We start from the raw sequence: 20,359 nt of genomic DNA, 5'->3' as shown, positions 1-20,359 counted from the left end.
CACACACACACACACACACACACACACACACACACACACACACACACACACACACACACACACACACGGGCGCAATTACAATAACAATTCCATTCATGGAAGTTTTCACATTTATGGGGTGATCAGGATGTAGGCAGGTTTTGTTTACAGGATGAGACCGGAAACGGAAACTAGGCCGAGAAGATGCGGCTGAAAGCTTGTCACGATCTGATTGGTCCATAAGACACCACATGCCCTCAAGTATATTCCTCATGTGAATTGTTTAAATTTGACCGGGCCAAGATAGAATTTATTTATTTTCAGCTGTGTCTGATGTAAGACCCGTGTAGTACAGGGACACTGGAAGAGCCCGGATATCTGTATTAGACTTGTTGTCTGGAATAATTTTTTTAAAGGATGGGCTAAGTCTCCTACTTTACCTCAACAACAAGAACCCACACAAATAAAGAAGCTTTGAAAAGACTTTCCTTCAATAGAAATAATAACCAACACACTGGTACAAATTGGGTTTGGACGTAACATACTTGAAGACACCACAGCATGTCAGCTCCTTTCTGCTATGGGATACCCACAGCGCACCTGATATGTTTCAAAATAAAAGACAGATGAATGTCGCAAATTAAACATGAATTTTTTTTCTCATTTACAGACACATTTATATACACCATTACCAATATACTTTCTTTTTTTTCATTTACTCAGGACTGAAAAAAATCATTGTCTTTAATTCTACTTAAATTGGGGCATCAGTACATCTTCTTCAGTCATCTTCAGATCACCACCGCTGTATCCGCCGCAACGGGTCACGGGGAGCCGGAGCCTATCTCGGCGGCGTAGGGCGTGAGGCGGGGAACACTCCTGGCACAATTCCAGTGCACCTCGGCATCAGTAGATCGATCCACTTGGTCTAGGGCTGGGGATCGGAGTGTGGCCGGCTCAATGCCTGTGTGGACCAAAACCATCTGGAGTGTGAGCTGACATTGGAAGGTGTCGGTCCAACTCCTGACCACTGACAAGGTGCTCTTGATCTTTACAAATATTTGCAAAATGTCCTTCCACCACGTTTTTCAATGAAACTAACAACTATTTCTTTTTGTTGTCCATCTTTTGTATTTTTTAATCATCTGTGGTTCATTTATCCGTCCATGCTCTCATCCTTCTGACACTTGTTAATCCTCTCTTCTTTATTGTTCACATTCATATATCATCATTCATACTTGATTAAATTTGTAATGATTGACATAAATTTCCTTCTAACTACAGATCAAAATCATTCATCAGCATTGTGAAGACATGAAACATATTTGTTGCGACTTCAAAGCCCAAAGAGTCGTTGAGAGGATGATGCTGGGGCCTTCCTTTGTCAGATGCACTTCAAGGAAAAATCACTAAAATACTAAAGAATACGTTGAATTTTTTATTATTAAAAAATAGAATAATCAACTCATAAAACTGAACAAACTCATAAGTGATCACACAAAGCATAGCGCTAAGGGCAGTAATAGCGTTACGTGTTGCGGTCAACAAATACATGGCAACCCCACTCACCCTCTCTCCACACAGGTGAGCAGGTGCCCCTATTTAACCTAGAATAACATTTTTCTTTTTCAATTTTACCCCCTTATTTCCTCATAAATGAGGTCACAAAAACATCGCAAACAACAACAAAAAGAATGTTTAAACCATCGTACACAAGGCGGGCGGTAGAGCGGGGTCGTCCTATGATTTCAAGATCAGCAGTTCGATTCTTGCTCCCGTCCAAAAAAAAAAAATACCCGGAGTTGAGCTGACAGTGGGACGTGTCAGCTCACATCCGGAGCACTGCCGAGGTGCCCTTGAGCAAGGTGCCATCCCCTTTACAAATTGCTCATTTGAGGCGCACCAAGGAGCTGCCTGCCACTCTACCTCCCATGCAGGCCAGCAGGCCCCCCTTGTGTATGTATGTGTGTGCTACAGGGGCCTGTACTCACTAATATACAGTATATATGTATGCATGCGTTTGAATCATTAGCGAGACTGTACATTCTTAATTTCCCTTCGGGAATCAAAACAGTATATAAAATTAATTTTTTTAACAAGCCTATCAATTGATTCATTGCTCCTACATTTACTCTTTTTTTCTTTTTACTTAAACAGTTATTGTGTTGTAATTAATAAAACAACATAAACAAATTAACAGTTTTAGTTTTAATATTGTACTACTGTATTGGCTCAATTCAACCTTTCGCATAAAGCTTCTTCCGTATATTCTATTATTACTTTTGGCATGCATAAACGTCATGTTGGGATGTACAAAAATTTATTGAACCACATCCCGGGATGCACTACTTTCTTGAGGTAAAAAGAACTCTGCTGTACACCCAATGAAAAATTGTTCCGATTTCTGAAATAGAATTCCGTGATCAATTGCTTCAAAAGCTTTCTCGAGGTCCTTAAAGATCCCATGCAGTTCACTCTTTGATCTACGGCATCAGTGATAATTTCCATTGCTTCGGTTAATGCTGAAGCAGTAGAATGATTCTACCTGATACCGCATTAGCTGCTATTAAGATTATGTTTGATAGATTCATCCAGTCTGTTATTTCATAGTTTCTCAACAATTTTTGAGAACTGGGCAGCTTCAAGACAGGTCAGTAATTTGTAAAATCACATGTAAAATCCCCATTCTTATATGATAGTACAACTTCACCAATTTTCATTTTGTTAGGAAACACCCCAGTTTGAAATAGGAGATTACAAATGTGCATCATTGGTAATATTATTCCGTCCTGTATATCATTCATTTCATAAGAAATTCATTGCATCAGATTTTTTTGCTTCATATGCGTTGACCAGCTGTATCATCTCTATCAAAAACGTACAAGAAATGTTCTTCACACATTGAAAACTATAAGGCTTCTAACTCTGTGTGGATTCTCATGTGCTTTCTGTGAACCTGTTTCTATTTAAAGTCTTTATCACATGTTACACACCCGTAAAGCTTCTCACATGTATAGACTCTCATGTGCTGAGTCAAATAATTACTGGTTTTGAAATGTTTGCCACATTTTTCAAACCTGTATGGAATCTTAACTGTGTGGACTCTCGTGTGTAACCAACGCATGACTGAACCTAAAATTTTTCCCACGTTTCACACCTTTAAGGCCTCTCTCCAGTGTGGAGTACCATGTGTGTATTCAAGCTTATTTTATATACGAAACATTTGCCACATGTTCTACACCTGTTAAGTTTTCTCTCCACTGTGGATTCTCTGATGTTTAATCAACGTACTACTGGCTCTAAACTCTTTTCCACATGTTTCACACCTGTAAGGCTCCTCACCTCTATGGATTCTCTTGTGTATTGTCAACCCACGACCGAACCTAAAATCTTTCCCACATGTTTCACACCTGTAAGGCCTTTCTCCAGCGTGATTTTTCTCATGTCTTATCAACCCACCATTGTTAATAAAACCTTTCCCACATGTTTGACACCTGTAAGGCCTCTCTCCTGTGTGGACTCTCTTGTGTACTATCAACTCACTATTGCCCATAAAATCTTTTCCGCATGTTTCACACCTGTAAGGCCTCTCTCCAGTGTGGATTCTCTCATGTCTTATCAATGTACTAATGCACCTAAAATCTTTCCCACATGTTTTACACCTGTAAGGCTTCGCTCCGGTGTGGATTCTCTCATGTTTTAACAACGTACCACTGTCACTAAAATCTTTCCCACACATTTCACATTTGTAAGGCCTCTCTCCAGTGTGGATTCTCTCATGTCTTATCAAATAACTCCTGCGCCTAAAATCTTTCCCACATCTTATACACCTGTAAGGCTTCTCACCTGTGTGGTTTTTCATGTGGTCTTTCAAATTGTTGCATGTTGTGTAACCCCTCTTACATATTTTACAAACATACGATTTCTTGCTGGTGTCACTTGTTCCCTTAGACTGAAGCTGAGACTCAATATCAACATCTTTTCTGATTGTTTCTCCTCTCTCCTCATGGCTGACGGACAAATGAGAGCTGTTAGAGATCAGCGGATAAATGTTTGCTGTTCCCATCACAAAACTTATAACCACGGACTCTGTCTGTGCTGCACCATCTTCAGCTTTCATGTACAGAGTCTGATCTTCACTGAGGTCATTTTCCTCATGAGTAGGAGTCAATGTAACAGCATCAGTCTCCTGCTTCAGGACAAGCTGCTCTCCCTCCTGACTGCTGTGGAGTTCCTCTGGTTCCTCTTTCAGGTGTAGAACCTCTGGTTCCTCTTTCAGGTGTAGAACCTCTGGTTCCTCTTTCAGGTGTAGAACCTCTGGTTCCTCTTGGTCCACACTGGACTTCACCTCCTGGTTCCAGAGCTGCTGGTCAGCAGGAACCTCCACCTCCTCCTCCTTACAGACATGATGCTGTGGACCATCTGGAGGAACAACAACAGGAGCATCACGTTACTATGACTACAAACTAATACTATGACACAAACGCAGACATGCCAGGAGATCAGTTACGTTTGTTAAAATGTGAATTAATTGACGTCAGATCTCCAGTTCCGTTCACTAAATGACGTGTTGTTTACCTATCCTGTGTAACTTCAGTTCGGCTCTGAGGCAGAGATCCAGCAGTCGGCGTTGATGATTTCTCTCTTCTTCGTTCTTGACGGTAGTTTTTTTTAAAGCTCCAAAAACTTCCTCTCCAGCAGCTGTTAGTCCATTTATAACTACATTTCCCAGAGAGTCAAACGAAGACATTTTATTAACTGAACTAAATACAACAAAACAACGATGATAAAATCGACTTTCACTGACTTCAGGAACGTAGAACCTAACGCTACTGAACGTGTTTGTTTACTTCCGCTTGTTGTCCCCCAGAAAAACGTCCGACTAGGAAGTCGTCCAGGATTTTTCATTCCGCTGTAGCTGAAGGTATGGATTCAGAATTCCACTGTTTCAGATCGATAGAAATGGAGAACATGTGACCACCTTGTCCTGCTGAGGTTGATGGATGTTAGATATTTATTCCTGGGAACAATAACCAATACACAGGTACAAATTGGGTGCTGGACATAACAGACTCCAAGACACCACAGCATGTCAGCTCCTTTCTGCTGTAAATTACTTTGATCATATAGTAGACTGACTGATTGCAATACCATAATATACATATGTAATCACAGTCAGCTCAAACCAAACTCCCTACTCTGGCGGTTTTAATTTATAGCAGACACTCTTGAACAAAAAATAATTTAACAACAATTAACGCGGGTTCTCTCCAGGTTCTCCGGCTTCCTCCCACCTCCAAAAGCATGTGCTTCAGGTCGATTGGTCGTTACCAAATTCCCCATAGGAGTGAGTGTGTGTGTGTGTGCATGGTTGTCCGTCTCTGTGTGTGGCTCTGTGGTGCACTGGCGTCGTGCCTGGAGTGTCCCCCGCCTCACGCCCTATGCCAGCTGAGTTAGGCTCCAGTTCCCCGTGACCCGCTACGGCAGATGAAGCGGCAGAAGATGAATGAATAAATGAATGAATAACTACAGTTTAATTTAGGACATTCAACATGGAAGGTGAACTGAAATATCGTACCTAGTGAAGAGATTTAAATACACGCTATTCATTATTTCGCTGGCTGCATAAGTATTTAGTTTTAATCATACAATAAACTTTTCTATTACTCTGTGTCTGTAAATTTCCACATAATTGAATTCATCGAATTTGACAAATACACACACACACACACGCACACACACACATCGTTGCAGTGGCAGTTCCATTTGGAGGACGTAGGCAAACTCATCTTATGTGACACACATACACACACACACCCATCACCCACACACACAATTACAATAACAATTCCTTTTATGGAAGTTTTCACACTTTTGGGGTGATCAGGACGTAGGCAGGTTTTGTTTATAGGATCAGACAGGAAACAGAAACTATGCCGAGTAGATGCGGTTGAAAACTTGTCACGATCTGATTGGACCAGAAGATGCCACATTCCCTCATGTATATTCCTAATCTGAATTGTTTAAATTTGACCGGGCCAAGATAGAATTTGCTCTTCTTCAGCTGCGTTTGATGTAAGCCGTGTAGTACCGGCAGTCAGGGACACTGGAAGAGCCCGGATATCTGTATTAGACTTGTTGTCGGGGATACACTTTTTAATTGATCGGCTAAGTCTCCTACTTTACCCCAATAACAAGAACCCACGGAATAAAGAAGCTTTGAAAAGACTTTGCTTCAGGTTTTGGCGCACAACGTGGTGAGAGGGGGAGACGAAGGATCGTCAACTCCGTGATGACAGTGGCCGTGAACAGCAACGACAACCTTGGACGATTTGGTCCGAAACACTTTTTCTCCCAGCTGCCACAATTAACGAAGTTAAGCTGAAAACCTGTTGTAACAACCAAATCTGCAATTGAACTGACTAAATTAAAGGAGACGAGTGATAATGTTATAAGATCGGTTCAGTAAGATAGAAGATAAGTGCAGGTTGGAGTCCTTCCGGTAAACACCATTGTGGGGCTGGAAACCCTCCAGCTCCTTTCTGCCGTGGGATACCCACAGTGCACTTGATATGTTTCAAAATAAAAGACAGATGAATGTCCCAAATTAAACGTACATTTTACTAAATTACACATTTATTTACACCGTTATAAATATACTTCCTTTTTTTCATTTCACTCAGGACTGAAAAAAATTACTTAAATTGGGGGACCAGTAAATCGATCCAATGAATTGATTCAGTTAATATGGGATATTTGCATAATAAGTGTGTCAGCTCTACTTTCTTCTGACAGCGACTTCAAGAGTAATCCTGTGAAGAACCCAGAATCAAGGAAGTGTTTTTGTTTTATAGAAACTGGCTCCCACGCTCACAGGAGGGGAACATCAGTTTGGGGCAGCAATAGATCAGTGTGAGCTGACAGTGGAAGGTGTCAGTTAACCTCCTGACCACTGCAAAGGTGCTCTTGATCTTTATAAATATTTGCAAAATTTCCTTCCACCACGTTTTTCAATGAAACTTACAACTATTTCTTCTTGTAGACCATATTTTATATCTTTTAATCTTCTGTGGTTCATTTCTCCTTCCATGATCTCATCCTTCTGACACTTGTTAATCCTTCCTTTCTTTATTGTTCTCATTCATGTATCATCATTTGTACTTGATTACATTTTTAATGACTGATATATGGTTATATCTGTAGTTATATGTTTCCTTATAACTACAGATCAAAATCATTCATCAGCATTGTGAAGACATGAAACAATTTTGTAGCGACTTCAAAGCCCAAAGAGCCGCTGAGAGGCTAACACCGGGGCCTTCCTTTTCTCATACACTTCAAGGAAAAATCACTACAATACTAAAGAATACATTTAACTTTTCATTAATAAAAAAAAAATTATCAACTCATCAAACTGAACAAACTCATAATATAAGTGATCACACAAAGCGTAGCGACAAGGGTGGTAATAGCATTACGTGTTGCAGTCAACAAATGCACGACAACCCCGCTCACCCTCTCTCTCCACACAGGTGAGCAGGTGCTCCTATTTAACCTAGAATAACATTTTTCTTTTTCTATTTGACCCACTTATTCCTTCATAAATGAGATCATAAAAACATCACAAACAACAACAATAACAATGTTTAAACCATCATACACCTACAAAATACCTATAAATGGATTCATTGCTCCTACATTTACTCTTTTTTAAAAAAATTAAACAATTATGGTTTTGTAATTAATAAAAAAACAACAAATTAACAGTTTGTTTTAATATTGTACTACTGTATTGGCTAAACCCAATCTTTAGCATAAAGCTTCTTCCGTACATTCTATTATTACTTTTGCGATGCATAAACGTCACCTTGGATGTACAAAAATTTATTGAACAGCATCCCAGGGATGCACTACTTTCTTGAGGTAAAATGAACTCTGCTGTACCCCCAATTAAAAATTGTTCTGATTTCTGAAATAGAATTCCACGGTCAATTGTGTCAAAAGCTTTCTTGAGGTCCATAAAGACTCCTATGCAATTCACCTATGGCATTACTTTCCATTGCTCTGGTTAGTGCTAAAGCAGTAGAATGATTCTACATGTTACCGCATTAGCTGCTATTAAGATTATGTTTTGTTATGGATTTATCCAGTCTGTTATTTTACAATTTCTCAACAATTTTGATAACTGGGCAGCAGCGAGACAGGTCGGTAATTTGTAAAATCCCACGTATGCCCATTCTAATACACTGCCTGACCAAAAAAAGAGTTGCCATCAAAAAAAGTCACACCCTCTCATATTTTGTTGGATGCATTAGGTTCAGCAACAGTGTGTGTTCAATGAATGAGATCAGCTGATTATATGAATATACTGAACGACCAGGTTATTCCATCAATGGATTATTTCTTCTCCAAAGGCACGGGCATATTCCAAGATGACAATGTCAGGATTCATTGGGCTGAAATTGTGAGGGAGAGGTTCAGGGAGCATGAGACATCATTTTCATACATGGATTGGCCACCACAGAGTCCAGATTTCGCATCACTGGATGGAAATAACTCTTGTGATGTTGCATTAACTCATCAAAACAATATCCCAGTTAATGCATGCTGTAATCCAAGCTAAATGCAGTCCAACAAAATATGAGAGGATGTGACTTTTTTTGATGGCGACTTTTTTTTGGCCAGGCAGTGAATAATGATACAACTTTGGCAATTTTCAATTTGTTAGGAAACACCCCAGTTTGAAATAAAACATTACAAACGTGTGTCAGCTGTACTACAATTACTTCCTGTATGTCATTCATAAATTTCATAAGAAAATCATTTGCATCAGATGTTTTTGCTTCATGTTAGTTGACCAGCTGTTTCATCTCTATCAAAAACGTACAAGAAAAGTTCTTCACACATTGAAAAGTATAAGGCTTCTAACTCTGGATTCTCATGTGCTTTCTGTAAACGTGTTTCTATTTAAAGTCTTTATCACATGTTACACACCCGTAAAGCTTCTCACATGTATACACTCTCATGTGGTGAGTCAAATAATGACTGGTTTTGAAATGTTTGCCACATTTTTCACACCTGTATAGATTTTTAACCGTGTGGATTCTCTCGTGTGTAACCAACGCATGACTGAACCTAAAATCTTTCCCATGTTTCACACCTGTAAGGCCTCTCTCCAGTGTGGAGTACCATGTGGTTAGTCAAGCTTATTTTATATAGGAAACATTGGCCACATGTTTCACACCTGTAACGCTTCTCTCCAGTGTGGATTCCCTGATGTTTTATCAATGTACCACTGGCCCTAAACTCTTTTCCACATGTTTCACACCTGTAACCCTTCTCAACTGTATGGATTCCCTTGTGTTTTACCAAAGAATCACTGGACCCAAACTCTTTCCCACATGTTTCACAGCTGTAAAGCTTCTCACCTCTATGGATTCTCTTGTGTATCGTCAACCCACGACTGAACATAAAATCTTTCCCACATGTTTCACACTTGTAACGCCTTTCTCCAGCGTGGATTGTCTCATGTTGTTTCAACGCACTATACTCAGAAAAACCTTTCGCACATGTTTCACACCTGTAAGGCCTCTCTCCGGTGTGATTTCTCTCATGTTTTATCAACCCACCATTGTCAATAAAACCTTTCCCACATGTTTCACACTTGTAAGGCCTCTCACCTGTGTGGATTCTCTTGTGTACTAGCAACTCACTACCGCCCATAAAACCTTTCCCGCATATTCCACACCTGTAAGGTCTCTCTCCAGTGTGGACTCTCTCATGTCTTATCAATGTACTACTGCACCTAAAATCTTTCCCACACGTTTCACATTTGAAAGGCTTCTCTCCAGTGTGGACTCTCTCATGTCTAATCAATGTACTACTGTCACTAAAACCTTTCCCGCATGTTTCACACCTGTATGGTCTCTCTCCAGTGTGGATTCTCTCATGTCTTGTTAATGTACTACTGCACCTAAAATCTTTCCCACATGTATTACACCTGTAAGGCTTTCCACCTGTGTGGTATTTCATGTGGTCTTTCAAATTGGTGCTTGTTGTGTAACCCCTCTTACATATTTTACAAACATACGATTTGCTGGTGTCACTTGTTCCCTGAGACTGAAGCTGAGACTCCACCTCAACATCTTTTCTGCTTGTTTCTCCTCTCTCCTCATGGCTGACGGATACATGAGAGCTGTTAGAGATCAGCAGATAAATGTTTGCTGCTCCCACCACAGAACTTATGATCGGCAGGTTGTCAACAGACTCTGTCTGTGCTGCACCATCTTCAGCTTTCATGTCCAGAGTCTGATCTTCACTGTGGTCATTTTCCTCATGAGTAGGAGTCAATGTAACAGCATCAGTCTCCTGCTTCAGGACAAGCTGCTCTCCCTCCTGACTGCTGTGGAGTTCCTCTGGTTCCTCTTTCAGGTGGAGAACCTCTGGTTCCTCTTTCAGGTGGAGAACCTCTGGTTCCTCTTTCAGGTGTAGAACCTCTGGTTCCTCTTTCAGGTGGAGAACCTCTGGTTCCTCTTGGTCCACACTGGACTTCACCTCCTGGTTCCAGAGCTGCTGGTCAGCAGGAACCTCCACCTCCTCCTCCTTACAGACATGATGCTGTGGACCATCTGGAGGAACAACAAAAGGAGCATCACGTTACTATGACTACTAACTAATACTATGACACAAACGCAGACATGCCAGCAAATCAGTTACGTTTGTTAAAATGTGGATTAATTGACGTCAGATCTCCAGTTCCGTTCACTAAATGACGTGTTGTTTACCTATCCTGTGTAACTTCAGTTCGGCTCTGAGGCAGAGATCCAGCAGTCGGCGTTGATGATTTCTCTCTTCTTCGTTCTTGACGGTAGTTTTTTTTAAAGCTCCAAAAACTTCCTCTCCAGCAGCTGTTAGTCCATTTATAACTACATTTCCCAAAGAGTCAAACGAAGACATTTTATTAACTGAACTAAATACAACAAAAACTAAGATAAAATCGACTTTCACTGACGTCAGGAACGTAGAAGCTAACGCTACTACACGTATTTGTTTACTTCCGCTTGTTGTCCCCCAGAAAAACGTCCGACTAGGAAGTCGTCCAGGATTTTCATTCCGCTGTAGCTGAAGGTATGGATTCAGAATTCCACTGTTTCAGATCGATAGAAATGGAGAATATGTGACCACCCTGTTTTGCTGACGTTGATGGATGTTAGATATTTATTCCTGGGAACAATAACCAATACACAGGTACAAATTGGGTGCTGGACATAACAGACTCCAAGACACCACAGCATGTCAGCTCCTTTCTGCAGCAAATTACAGTGATCATACAGTCGACTGATTGATGGCAATACCATAATATACATATGTAATCACAGTCAGCTCACAACAAACTCCCTACTCTGGTGTTCTGCTGCTCCCCTCTGGCGGTTTTAATTTTTAGCAGACACTCTGGAACAAAAAATGATTTAACAACAATAAACAAAAGTTTTAGGACATTCCTCACGGACGATGAACTGAAATATCGTACCTAGAAAAAATGACCAACACACAGGTACAAATTGCATGCTGGACGTAACAGGCTCCAAGACACCACAGCATGGACTTTGGTACCAGTAGATCGATCCACTGAATTGATTTCAGTTAATATGGGATATTCACATATAAGAATTTTGGCGCTGGTTTCTTCTGAGAAGGACTTTAACAGTAATCCTATGAAGAACCCAGAACCAAGTGTTGTTGTTTTATAGAAACTGGCTCCCACCCTCACAGGAGGGGAACATCAGTTTGGGGCAGCAGTAGCTCAGTCCACTAAGTCTAGGGAGTCTAGGGTTGGGGACCGGGGGGTGGCCGGCTCAAGGCCTGTGTGGACCAAAATTATCTGGAGTGTGAGCTGACAGTGGAATGTGTCAGTTCACCTCTTGACCACTACCGAGGTGCTATTGATCTTTACAAATATTTACAAAATTTCCTTCCAACACGTTTTTCAGTGGAACTAACAACTTTTTTTTATTGTAATCCATCTTTTATATCTTTTTATGTACTGGAGTTAATTTCTCCTTCAATGGTCTCATCCTTCTGATACTTGTTAATCCTTCCTTATTTATTGTTATTATTCATGCACTGTATCTTCCAAAACTGTTTAAGTCAAAACACTGGACGTTAAAGTTCTTGAAGACGTTTCGTCTCTCATCCAAGAGACTTCTTCAGAACGGAAGAAGTCTTCAAGAACTTTCTTAACATCCAGTTGATTGACTTAAACAACTTTGTATAACCATGACCTGGCTAACTGAGAACCTACACAGACATCTTCATGTATCTTCATTCATACTTGATTGAATTTTTAATGAGTCATATGTATTTCCTTGTAACTACATATCAAAATCATTCTTCAGCATCGTGAAGACATGAAACATTTTATTTGATCCCATTAATGACATTGTTCAACAGCATTATCCATTTGAGCTGCAAACTAAAACCATTTCACTGTGTAATGTGTAGATGACAGTATTTCAAGCTTTATTATGTTGACCATGTAATGTAGGTGTAAGAGGGCACAAGCCAGTGTCTTATTGTGCAGGTCCCAAGCCCGGATAAATACAGAGGGTTGTGTCAGGAAGGGCATCTGACATAAAACTTGCCAAATCAAACAGCGAATCAAATCTATGACTTCCATACCGGATCGGTCGAGGCCCGGGTTAACAACGACTGCCATCGTGGTGGCACTGGCTCAGTGGTAGAGCACACGGTAGAGCGGGTCGTCCAATGTTCAGAGATCAGCGGTTCAATTCCCGCTTGTGAAACAAAAAACACCCAGAGGTGAGCTGGCAGAGGGAGGAGCACTGCCAACGTGCCCTTGAGCAAGGCACCATCCCCCTTACAATCTGCTCATTTGGGGTGCACCACAAAGGAGCTGCCCGCCACTCTACTTCCCTCTGCATGCATACAAGCCCCCTGTGTGTGTTTGTTTGTTCAGGGCTTGTACATATGAACATATGCATGTGATTGGATTTCATTTGACTAACTAAAGTGTGCTCTTAATTTCCCTTAGGGAAACCTGTGGAGGTATGGAAGTGTCTAGGAGAGGTGGCAGTGGAGTTTCTGACTGGGTTGTTCAACAATGATCTTAAATAGTGAGAAGATGCCGGAGGAATGGAGGAGAAGTGTGCTGTTGCCCATTTTTAAGAACAAGGGAGATGTGAAGAGTTGTGGCAACTACAGAGGAATAAAGCTGATGAGCCATACAGTGAAATTATTGGAAAGAGTAGTTGAAGCTAGACTAAGGACAGAAGTGAGCATTTGTGAGCAGCAGTATGGGTTTTTTTTGCGAAAAAAGAGTACTACAGATGCAGTATTTGCTGTGAGGATGTTGATAGAGAAGTACAGAGAAGGCCAGCGGGAGCTGCATTGTGTTTTTGTAGATCTGGAGAAAGCTTATGACAGGGTGCCCAGAGATGATCTGTGGTATTGTATGAGGAAGTCTGGAGTAGCAGAGCGGTGTTAGACATGCATGAGGAATTTAAGACAGTGGTGAGGTGTGCTGTAGGTGTGACAGAGGAGTTCAAGGTGGAGGTGGGACTAAATCAGGGATCAGCTCTGAGCCCCTTCTTGTTCGCTATGGTGATGGACAGGCTGAAAGACGAGGTTAGACAAGGAATCTTCATGGACTATGATGTTTGCAGATGACATTGTGATCTGTAGTGAGAGCAGGGAACAGGTGGAGGAGAAGCTAGAGAGGTGGAGGTTTGTCCTGGAAAGGAGAGGAATGAAGGTTAACCACAGTAAGACAGAGTATATGTGTGTGAATGACAGGGACCCAAGTAACTACAGATCAACATTTTTCATCAGCATTGTGAAGACATGAAACTTTTTTGGAGCGACTTCAAAACCCAAAGAGTCGCTGAGAGGCTGACACCGGGGCCTTCCTTTGTCAGACACTCTTCAAGGAAAAATCACTACAATACTAAAGAAATTGTTTAACTTTTTATTTACAAAAAAAGTATAATCAACTCATAAAACTGAACAGTCTCATAATTTAAGTGATCACACGAGGCGTTGCGATAACAGCTGTAATAGTGTTACATGTTGCGGTCAATAAATACACGGCAACCCTGCTCACCCTCTTTCTCCACACAGGTGAGCAGGTGCCCCTATGTAACCTTGACTAACATTTTTCTTTTAACATTCACACCCACATCTATTTGACCCACTTATTCCCTCATTAAAGAGATGACAAAACAACATCGCAAACAACAACAAATACAATATATTTGGACCATCATACATCTACAAAATACCTACCAATTCATTCATTGCTCCTACATTTACTCTTTTTTTCTGTTTACTTAAAGTTATGGCGTTGTTTTTGATACAACTAATCATTAACAATTTGTTTTGTTTAAAATTGTACCACTGTATTGGCTACACTTAACCTTTGCATACGGCTTCTACCGTATATTGTTATTACTTCTGGGATGCATAAACGTCATTTTGGGATGCAAAAAATGTTATTCAACCGCATCCCAGGCATGCACTATTTTCTTGAGGTAATATCAACTCTGCTGGACGTCTAATTCCAAATTGCTCCAATTTCTGAAATAGAACTCCACGGTCAATGCTGTCAAGAGCTTTCTTGAGGTCCATAAAGATTCCCATGCAATTATCTGCTATTAAGATTATGTTTTGTCATGGATTGATCCAGTCTGTTGTTTATTGTTTCTCTAAAATTTTTGATAACTAGACAGCATCGAGACAGGCCAGTAATTTGTAAATTCACATGGATCCCCATTCTTATATAATGATAAAACTTCCTGAATGTCTTTCATTAATTTCATAAGAAATTCACTTGCATCAGATGTTTTTGCGTCATTTTTGTTGACCAGCAGTTCATCTCTTCCAAAAATGTACCAGAAAAGTTCTCAATATATAGAAAACTATAAGGCTTCTAACTCTGTGTGGATTCTGTGCTTTCTGCAGTCTTTATCACGTTACACACTTGTAAAGGTTCTCACATGTATAGACTTTGATGTGTTGAGTAAATAATCACTTGTTTTGAAATGTTTGCCACATCTTTCACACCTGTAAGAATTCTTAACTGTGTGGACTCGTGTGTAACCAACGCATGACTGAACCTAAAATCTTTCCCACGTTTCACATCTGTAAGGCCTCTCTCCAGTGTGGAGTACCATGTGTTTCGTCAAGCTTATTTTATATAGGAAACATTGGCCACATGTTTCACACCTGTAAGGCTTCTCACCTGTGTGGATTCTCTTGTGTGTTGTCAACCGACTACTGGTCATAAAATCTTTCCCACATGTTTCACACCTGTAAGGCCTCTCTCCAGTGTGGACTCTCTCATGTATTATCAACTCACTGCTGGACCTAAAGTCTTTTCCACATGTTTCACACCTGTAACGCTTCTCTTCAGTGTGGATTCTCTTATGTTTTATCAATGTACCACTGGCCCTAAAATCCTTCCCACATGTTTCACACCTGTAAGGCTTCTCAACTGTGTGGATTCTCTTGTGTGTTACCAACGCACCACTGGACCTAAAATCTTTGCCACATGTTTCACACCTGTAAGGCTTCTCACCTGTATGGATTCTCTTGTGTATTGTCAACCCATTAATGAACATAAAATCTTTCCCACATGTTTCACACCTGTAAGGCCTCTCTCCAGTGTGGATTTTCTTATGTTTTATCAACCCACTATTGTCAAAAAAATCTTTCCCACATGTTTCACATCTGTAAGGCCTCTCTCCAGTGTGATTTCTCTCATGTTTTATCAACCCACCATTGTCGATAAAACATTTCCCACACGTTTCACACCTGTAAGGCTTCTCACCTGTGTGGATTCTCTTGTGTACTATCAACTCACCATTGCCCATGAAATCTTTCCCACATGTTTCACACCTGTAAGGTCTCTCTCCAGTGTGGACTCTCTCATGTCTTATCAATGTACTACTGCACCTAAAATCTTTCCCACATGTTTCACATTTGTAAGGCTTCTCTCCAGTGTGGATTCTGTCATGTTTTATCAAAGTACTACTGTCAATAAAATCTTTGCCACATGTTTCACACTTGTAAGGCCTCTTTCCGGTGTGGATTCTCTCATGTCTTATCAACGAATTACTGTGCATAAAATCTTTCCCACATGTTTCACACCTGTAAGGCTTCTCACCCATGTGGTTTTTCATGTGGTCTTTCAAAATGTTGCATTTTGTGTAACTCGTCTTACATATTTTACAAACATGTTTCTTCTTACTGGTGTTATTCATTCTCTGGGACTGAAGCTGAGACTCAATCTCGACATCTTTTCTGCTTGTTTCTCCTCTCTCCTCATGGCTGACGGATAAATGAGAGCTGTTAGAGATCAGCAGGTCAATGTTTGCTGCTCCCACCACAGAGCTGATAACCAGCAGGTTGTCAACAGACTCTGTCTGTGCTGCACCATCTTCAGCTTTCATGTACAGAGTCTGATCTTCACTGTGGTCATTTTCCTCATGAGTAGGAGTCAATGTAACAGAATCAGTCTCCTGTTTCAGGACAAGCTGCTCTCCCTCCTGACTGCTGTGGAGTTCCTCTGGTTCCTCTTTCAGGTGGAGAACCTCTGGTTCCTCTTGGTCCACACTGGACTTCACCTCCTGGTTCCAGAGCTGCTGGTCAGCAGGAACCTCCACCTCCTCCTCCTTACAGACATGATGCTGTGGACCATCTGGAGGAGCAACAAAAGGAGCATCATGTTAGTATGACTACAAACTAATACTTGGACACAAACGCAGACATGCCAGGAAATCAGTTACGTTTGTTAAAATATGAATTGATCGTCAAATCTTCAGTTCCGTTCACTAAATGACGTGTTGTTTACCTATCCTGTGTAACTTCAGTTCGGCTCTGAGGCAGAGATCCAGCAGTCGGCGTTGATGATTTCTCTCTTCTTCGTTCTTGACGGTAGTTTTTTTTAAAGCTCCAAAAACTTCCTCTCCAGCAGCTGATTTTCAGTTTGTTACTTTAAACATCCATTTCAAAACTTGCAATAAAAGTATTTATTTGACTTATTTTACTCCATTGATTTCCTTTTCTGTTTATTATTTCTTTATTCAATATATTGTTTGTGCTTTTAAACCACATTCACAGAAGAAAATGAAATTCATCCTATAATCATCATCCCAAGCAGCGCAGCAGCAATGACAGAGCGGAGGTTCACACATTCATTGTATGGAGATAAATTCGGCATCAGAACAATGATATCGAAGGATTCAGTTCGCAACACGCCATCGTTCCCAGTGAACAAACAGCAGTCAATATGCGAGCCGCATTTCTTGCATTAATTATTCAGACTCATGAAGACATCCACAGGTGTGGCTCACCTGGCTGTAGTTCACTTTGCCAGCAGCTCCAAATATGTTAAACAGCCAGTGCCTACCTCCGGAGTTTATTTTCGATGGTTGTTTGAATTGATCCACATCCTCCTTTTGTCCTCTTGATCATTTGATCTGTCGCGATGTCCGATAATATTTCCTTTTAATACATTGTTTTTAACAAAAAGGTAATGACTTCAAAACCAAAGAGTCGCTGAAAGGCTAACGCCAAGGCCTTTCTTTGTCACACGCACTTCAAGGAAAAATCACTATAATACAAAAAAGTAAGTTTGAACTGTTATTAACGAAAAAAGAATAACCAACTTATGAAATTATGCACAAACTTAAAGTGAACACACAAAGTAGCGTAGTGATAAGAGCAAAAATAGCATTGCGTGTTGCGGTCAACAAAAAAATGGCTACCTTGCTCACCCTCTCTTTCTCTCCACACAAGTGAGCAGGTGCCCCTATTTAACCTGTATTAACATTCACATCCACATCTATTTGAGCCACTTATTCCCTCATTAATGAGATCACAAAAACAACAACAAATACAATGTTTAAACCATCATACACCTATAAAAATATCTATAAATCCATTCATTGCTCCTACATTTAGTCATCTTTGCTTTTTACTGAAACAGTTATGGTTTGTTATTAATAAAACAACATAAACAAATTAACAGTTTGTTTAGTTTTAATACTGTTGTACTTTATTGGCTAAACTCAATCTTTAACATGAAGCTTCTACCGTATATTCTATTATTACTTTTGGGATGCATAAACGTCATGTTGGGATGCACAAAAGTTAATTGAACCGCATCCCAGGGATGCACTACTTTCTTGAGGTAAAATTAACTCTGCTGTACCCCCAATTAAAAATTGTTCCGTTTTCTGAAATAGGATTCCATGGTCAATTCTGTCAAGAGCTTTCTTGAGGTCCATAAAAATTCCCATGCAACTCACCTTTTGATCTATGGCATCGGGGATAATTTCCATTGCTTCGGTTAGTGCTAATGCAGTCGAATGATTCTTCCTGAAACTGAATTAGCGGTGGATAAAGCGGAAGAAAATGGATGGATGGACAACCCAGTTCGAAATAACATTAAAAATGTGCGTCATCGGTAATATTATTCTGTCCTGTATGTCCTTCATCAATTTCATAAGAAATTCATTTGCATCAGATGTTTGTACTTCTCACATGTGTGGACTCTAATATGTTGAGTCAAATAATCACTTGTTTTGAAATGTTTGCCACATCTTTCACACCTGTAAGAATTCTTAACTGTGTGGACTCGTGTGTAACCAACGCATGACTGAACCTAAAATTTTTCCCAAATTTCACATCTGTAAGGCCTCTATCCAGTGTGGAGTACCATGTGTTTAGTCAAGCTTATTTTATATGGGAAACATTTACCACATGTTTCACACCTGTAAGGCTTCTCACCTGTGTGGATTCTCTTGTGTGTTGTCAACGTACCACTGGCCCTAAAATCTTTCCCACATGTTTCACACCTGTAAGGCTTCTCACCTGTGTGGATTCTCTTGTGTGTTACCAATGCACCACTGTCCCTAAAATCTTTCCCACATGTTTCACACCTGTAAGGCTTCTCACCTGTATGGATTCTGTTGTGTCTTGTCAACCCAGTAATGAACATAAAATCTTTCCCACATTTTTCACACCTGTAAGGCCTCTCTCCAGTGTGGATTTTCTCATGTTTCATCAACGTAGTCGTGTCACTAAAAAATTTTCCACATGTTCCACACCTATATGGCCTCTCTCCAGTGTGGACTCTCTCATGTCTTATCAATGTACTACTGTACCTAAAAACTTTCCCACATATTTCACACTTGTAAGGCTTCTTTCCGGTGTGGACTTTCTCATGTCTTATCAATGTATTACTGTCACTAAAACCTTTCCCACATGTTTCACACCTGTAAAGCCTTTCAACCGTGTGGTGTTTCATGTGGTCTTTAAAAATGTTGCATTTTGTGTAACCCCTCTTACATATTTTACAAATATATGGCTTCTTACTGGTGTTGCTTGTTCCCTGGGGCTGAAGCGTAGACTCAATCTCAGCATCGTTTCTGCTTGTTTCTCCTCTCTCCTCATGTCTGATGGATACATGAGAGCTGTTAGAGATCAGCAGGTCAATGTTTGCTGCTCCCACCACAGAACTGATAACCGGCAGGTTGTCAACAGACTCTGTCTGTGCTGCACCATCTTCAGCTTTCATGTACAGAGTCTGATCTTCACTGAGGTCATTTTCCTCACGAGTACGAGTCAATGTAACAGCATCAGTCTCCTGCTTCAGGACAAACTGCTCTCCCTCCTGACTGCTGTGGAGTTCCTCTGGTTCCTCTTTCAGGTGGAGAACCTCTGGTTCCTCTTTCAGGTGTAGAACCTCTGGTTCCTCTTTCAGGTGGAGAACCTCTGGTTCCTCTTTCAGGTGTAGAACCTCTGGTTCCTCTTTCAGGTGTAGAACCTCTGGTTCCTCTTTCAGGTGTAGAACCTCTGGTTCCTCTTTCAGGTGGAGAACCTCTGGTTCCTCTTGGTCCACACTGGACTTCACCTCCTGGTTCCAGAGCTGCTGGTCAGCAGGAACCTCCACCTCCTCCTCCTTACAGACATGATGCTGTGGACCATCTGGAGGAACAACAACAGGAGCATCACGTTACTATGACTACAAACTAATACTATGACACAAACGCAGACATGCCAGGAAATCAGTTACGTTTGTTAAAATGTGAATTAATTGACGTCAGATCTCCAGTTCCGTTCACTAAATGACGTGTTGTTTACCTATCCTGTGTAACTTCAGTTCGGCTCTGAGGCAGAGATCCAGCAGTCGGCGTTGATGATTTCTCTCTTCTTCGTTCTTGACGGTAGTTTTTTTTAAAGCTCCAAAAACTTCCTCTCCAGCAGCTGTTAGTCCATTTATAACTACATTTCCCAAAGAGTCAAACGAAGACATTTTATTAACTGAACTAAATACAACAAAAACTAAGATAAAATCGTC

The 20,359-nt window shown here is 40.6% G+C and overlaps 4 protein-coding genes across 4 annotated transcripts; all 4 read right to left on the bottom strand.

Annotated features, from left to right (window-relative positions):
- Positions 1-789: 789 nt before the first annotated feature.
- LOC137601056 (zinc finger protein 548-like) lies at positions 790-4,194 on the bottom strand. Its single transcript, XM_068323053.1, has one exon. It carries the CDS (start codon positions 4,097-4,099, stop codon positions 3,224-3,226), a length of 876 nt encoding a protein of 291 aa, XP_068179154.1. The 5' UTR covers positions 4,100-4,194; the 3' UTR covers positions 790-3,223.
- A 4,776-nt stretch (positions 4,195-8,970) lies between these two features.
- LOC137601035 (zinc finger protein 93-like) lies at positions 8,971-10,367 on the bottom strand. Its single transcript, XM_068323018.1, has one exon. It carries the CDS (start codon positions 10,276-10,278, stop codon positions 9,115-9,117), a length of 1,164 nt encoding a protein of 387 aa, XP_068179119.1. The 5' UTR covers positions 10,279-10,367; the 3' UTR covers positions 8,971-9,114.
- Positions 10,368-13,935: 3,568 nt separating this feature from the next.
- Positions 13,936-16,533, bottom strand: LOC137601029 (zinc finger protein 93-like). The gene has a single exon (XM_068323013.1). It carries the CDS (start codon positions 16,443-16,445, stop codon positions 15,111-15,113), a length of 1,335 nt encoding a protein of 444 aa, XP_068179114.1. The 5' UTR covers positions 16,446-16,533; the 3' UTR covers positions 13,936-15,110.
- A 1,492-nt stretch (positions 16,534-18,025) lies between these two features.
- On the bottom strand, positions 18,026-19,792 carry LOC137601054 (zinc finger protein 93-like). The gene has a single exon (XM_068323051.1). The coding sequence runs from the start codon at positions 19,574-19,576 to the stop codon at positions 18,698-18,700; it is 879 nt and encodes a 292-aa protein (XP_068179152.1). The 5' UTR covers positions 19,577-19,792; the 3' UTR covers positions 18,026-18,697.
- Between the last annotated feature and the right edge of the window lie 567 nt (positions 19,793-20,359).

Source organism: Antennarius striatus, chromosome 9 (assembly GCF_040054535.1).
Source record: "Antennarius striatus isolate MH-2024 chromosome 9, ASM4005453v1, whole genome shotgun sequence".
In the NCBI taxonomy this organism is placed as follows: Eukaryota; Metazoa; Chordata; class Actinopteri; order Lophiiformes; family Antennariidae; genus Antennarius; species Antennarius striatus.
The sequence above is the reverse complement of the archived record's forward strand: the minus strand, read 5'-3'. Positions and strand labels throughout refer to the sequence as shown.

Bases quoted from the DNA above. Each gene is read 5' to 3' on its own strand.
- LOC137601056 (XM_068323053.1), bottom strand. From the start codon at position 4,099: ATGAAAGCTGAAGATGGTGCAGCACAGACAGAGTCCGTGGTTATAAGT.
- LOC137601035 (XM_068323018.1), bottom strand. From the start codon at position 10,278: ATGAAAGCTGAAGATGGTGCAGCACAGACAGAGTCTGTTGACAACCTG.
- LOC137601029 (XM_068323013.1), bottom strand. From the start codon at position 16,445: ATGAAAGCTGAAGATGGTGCAGCACAGACAGAGTCTGTTGACAACCTG.
- LOC137601054 (XM_068323051.1), bottom strand. From the start codon at position 19,576: ATGAAAGCTGAAGATGGTGCAGCACAGACAGAGTCTGTTGACAACCTG.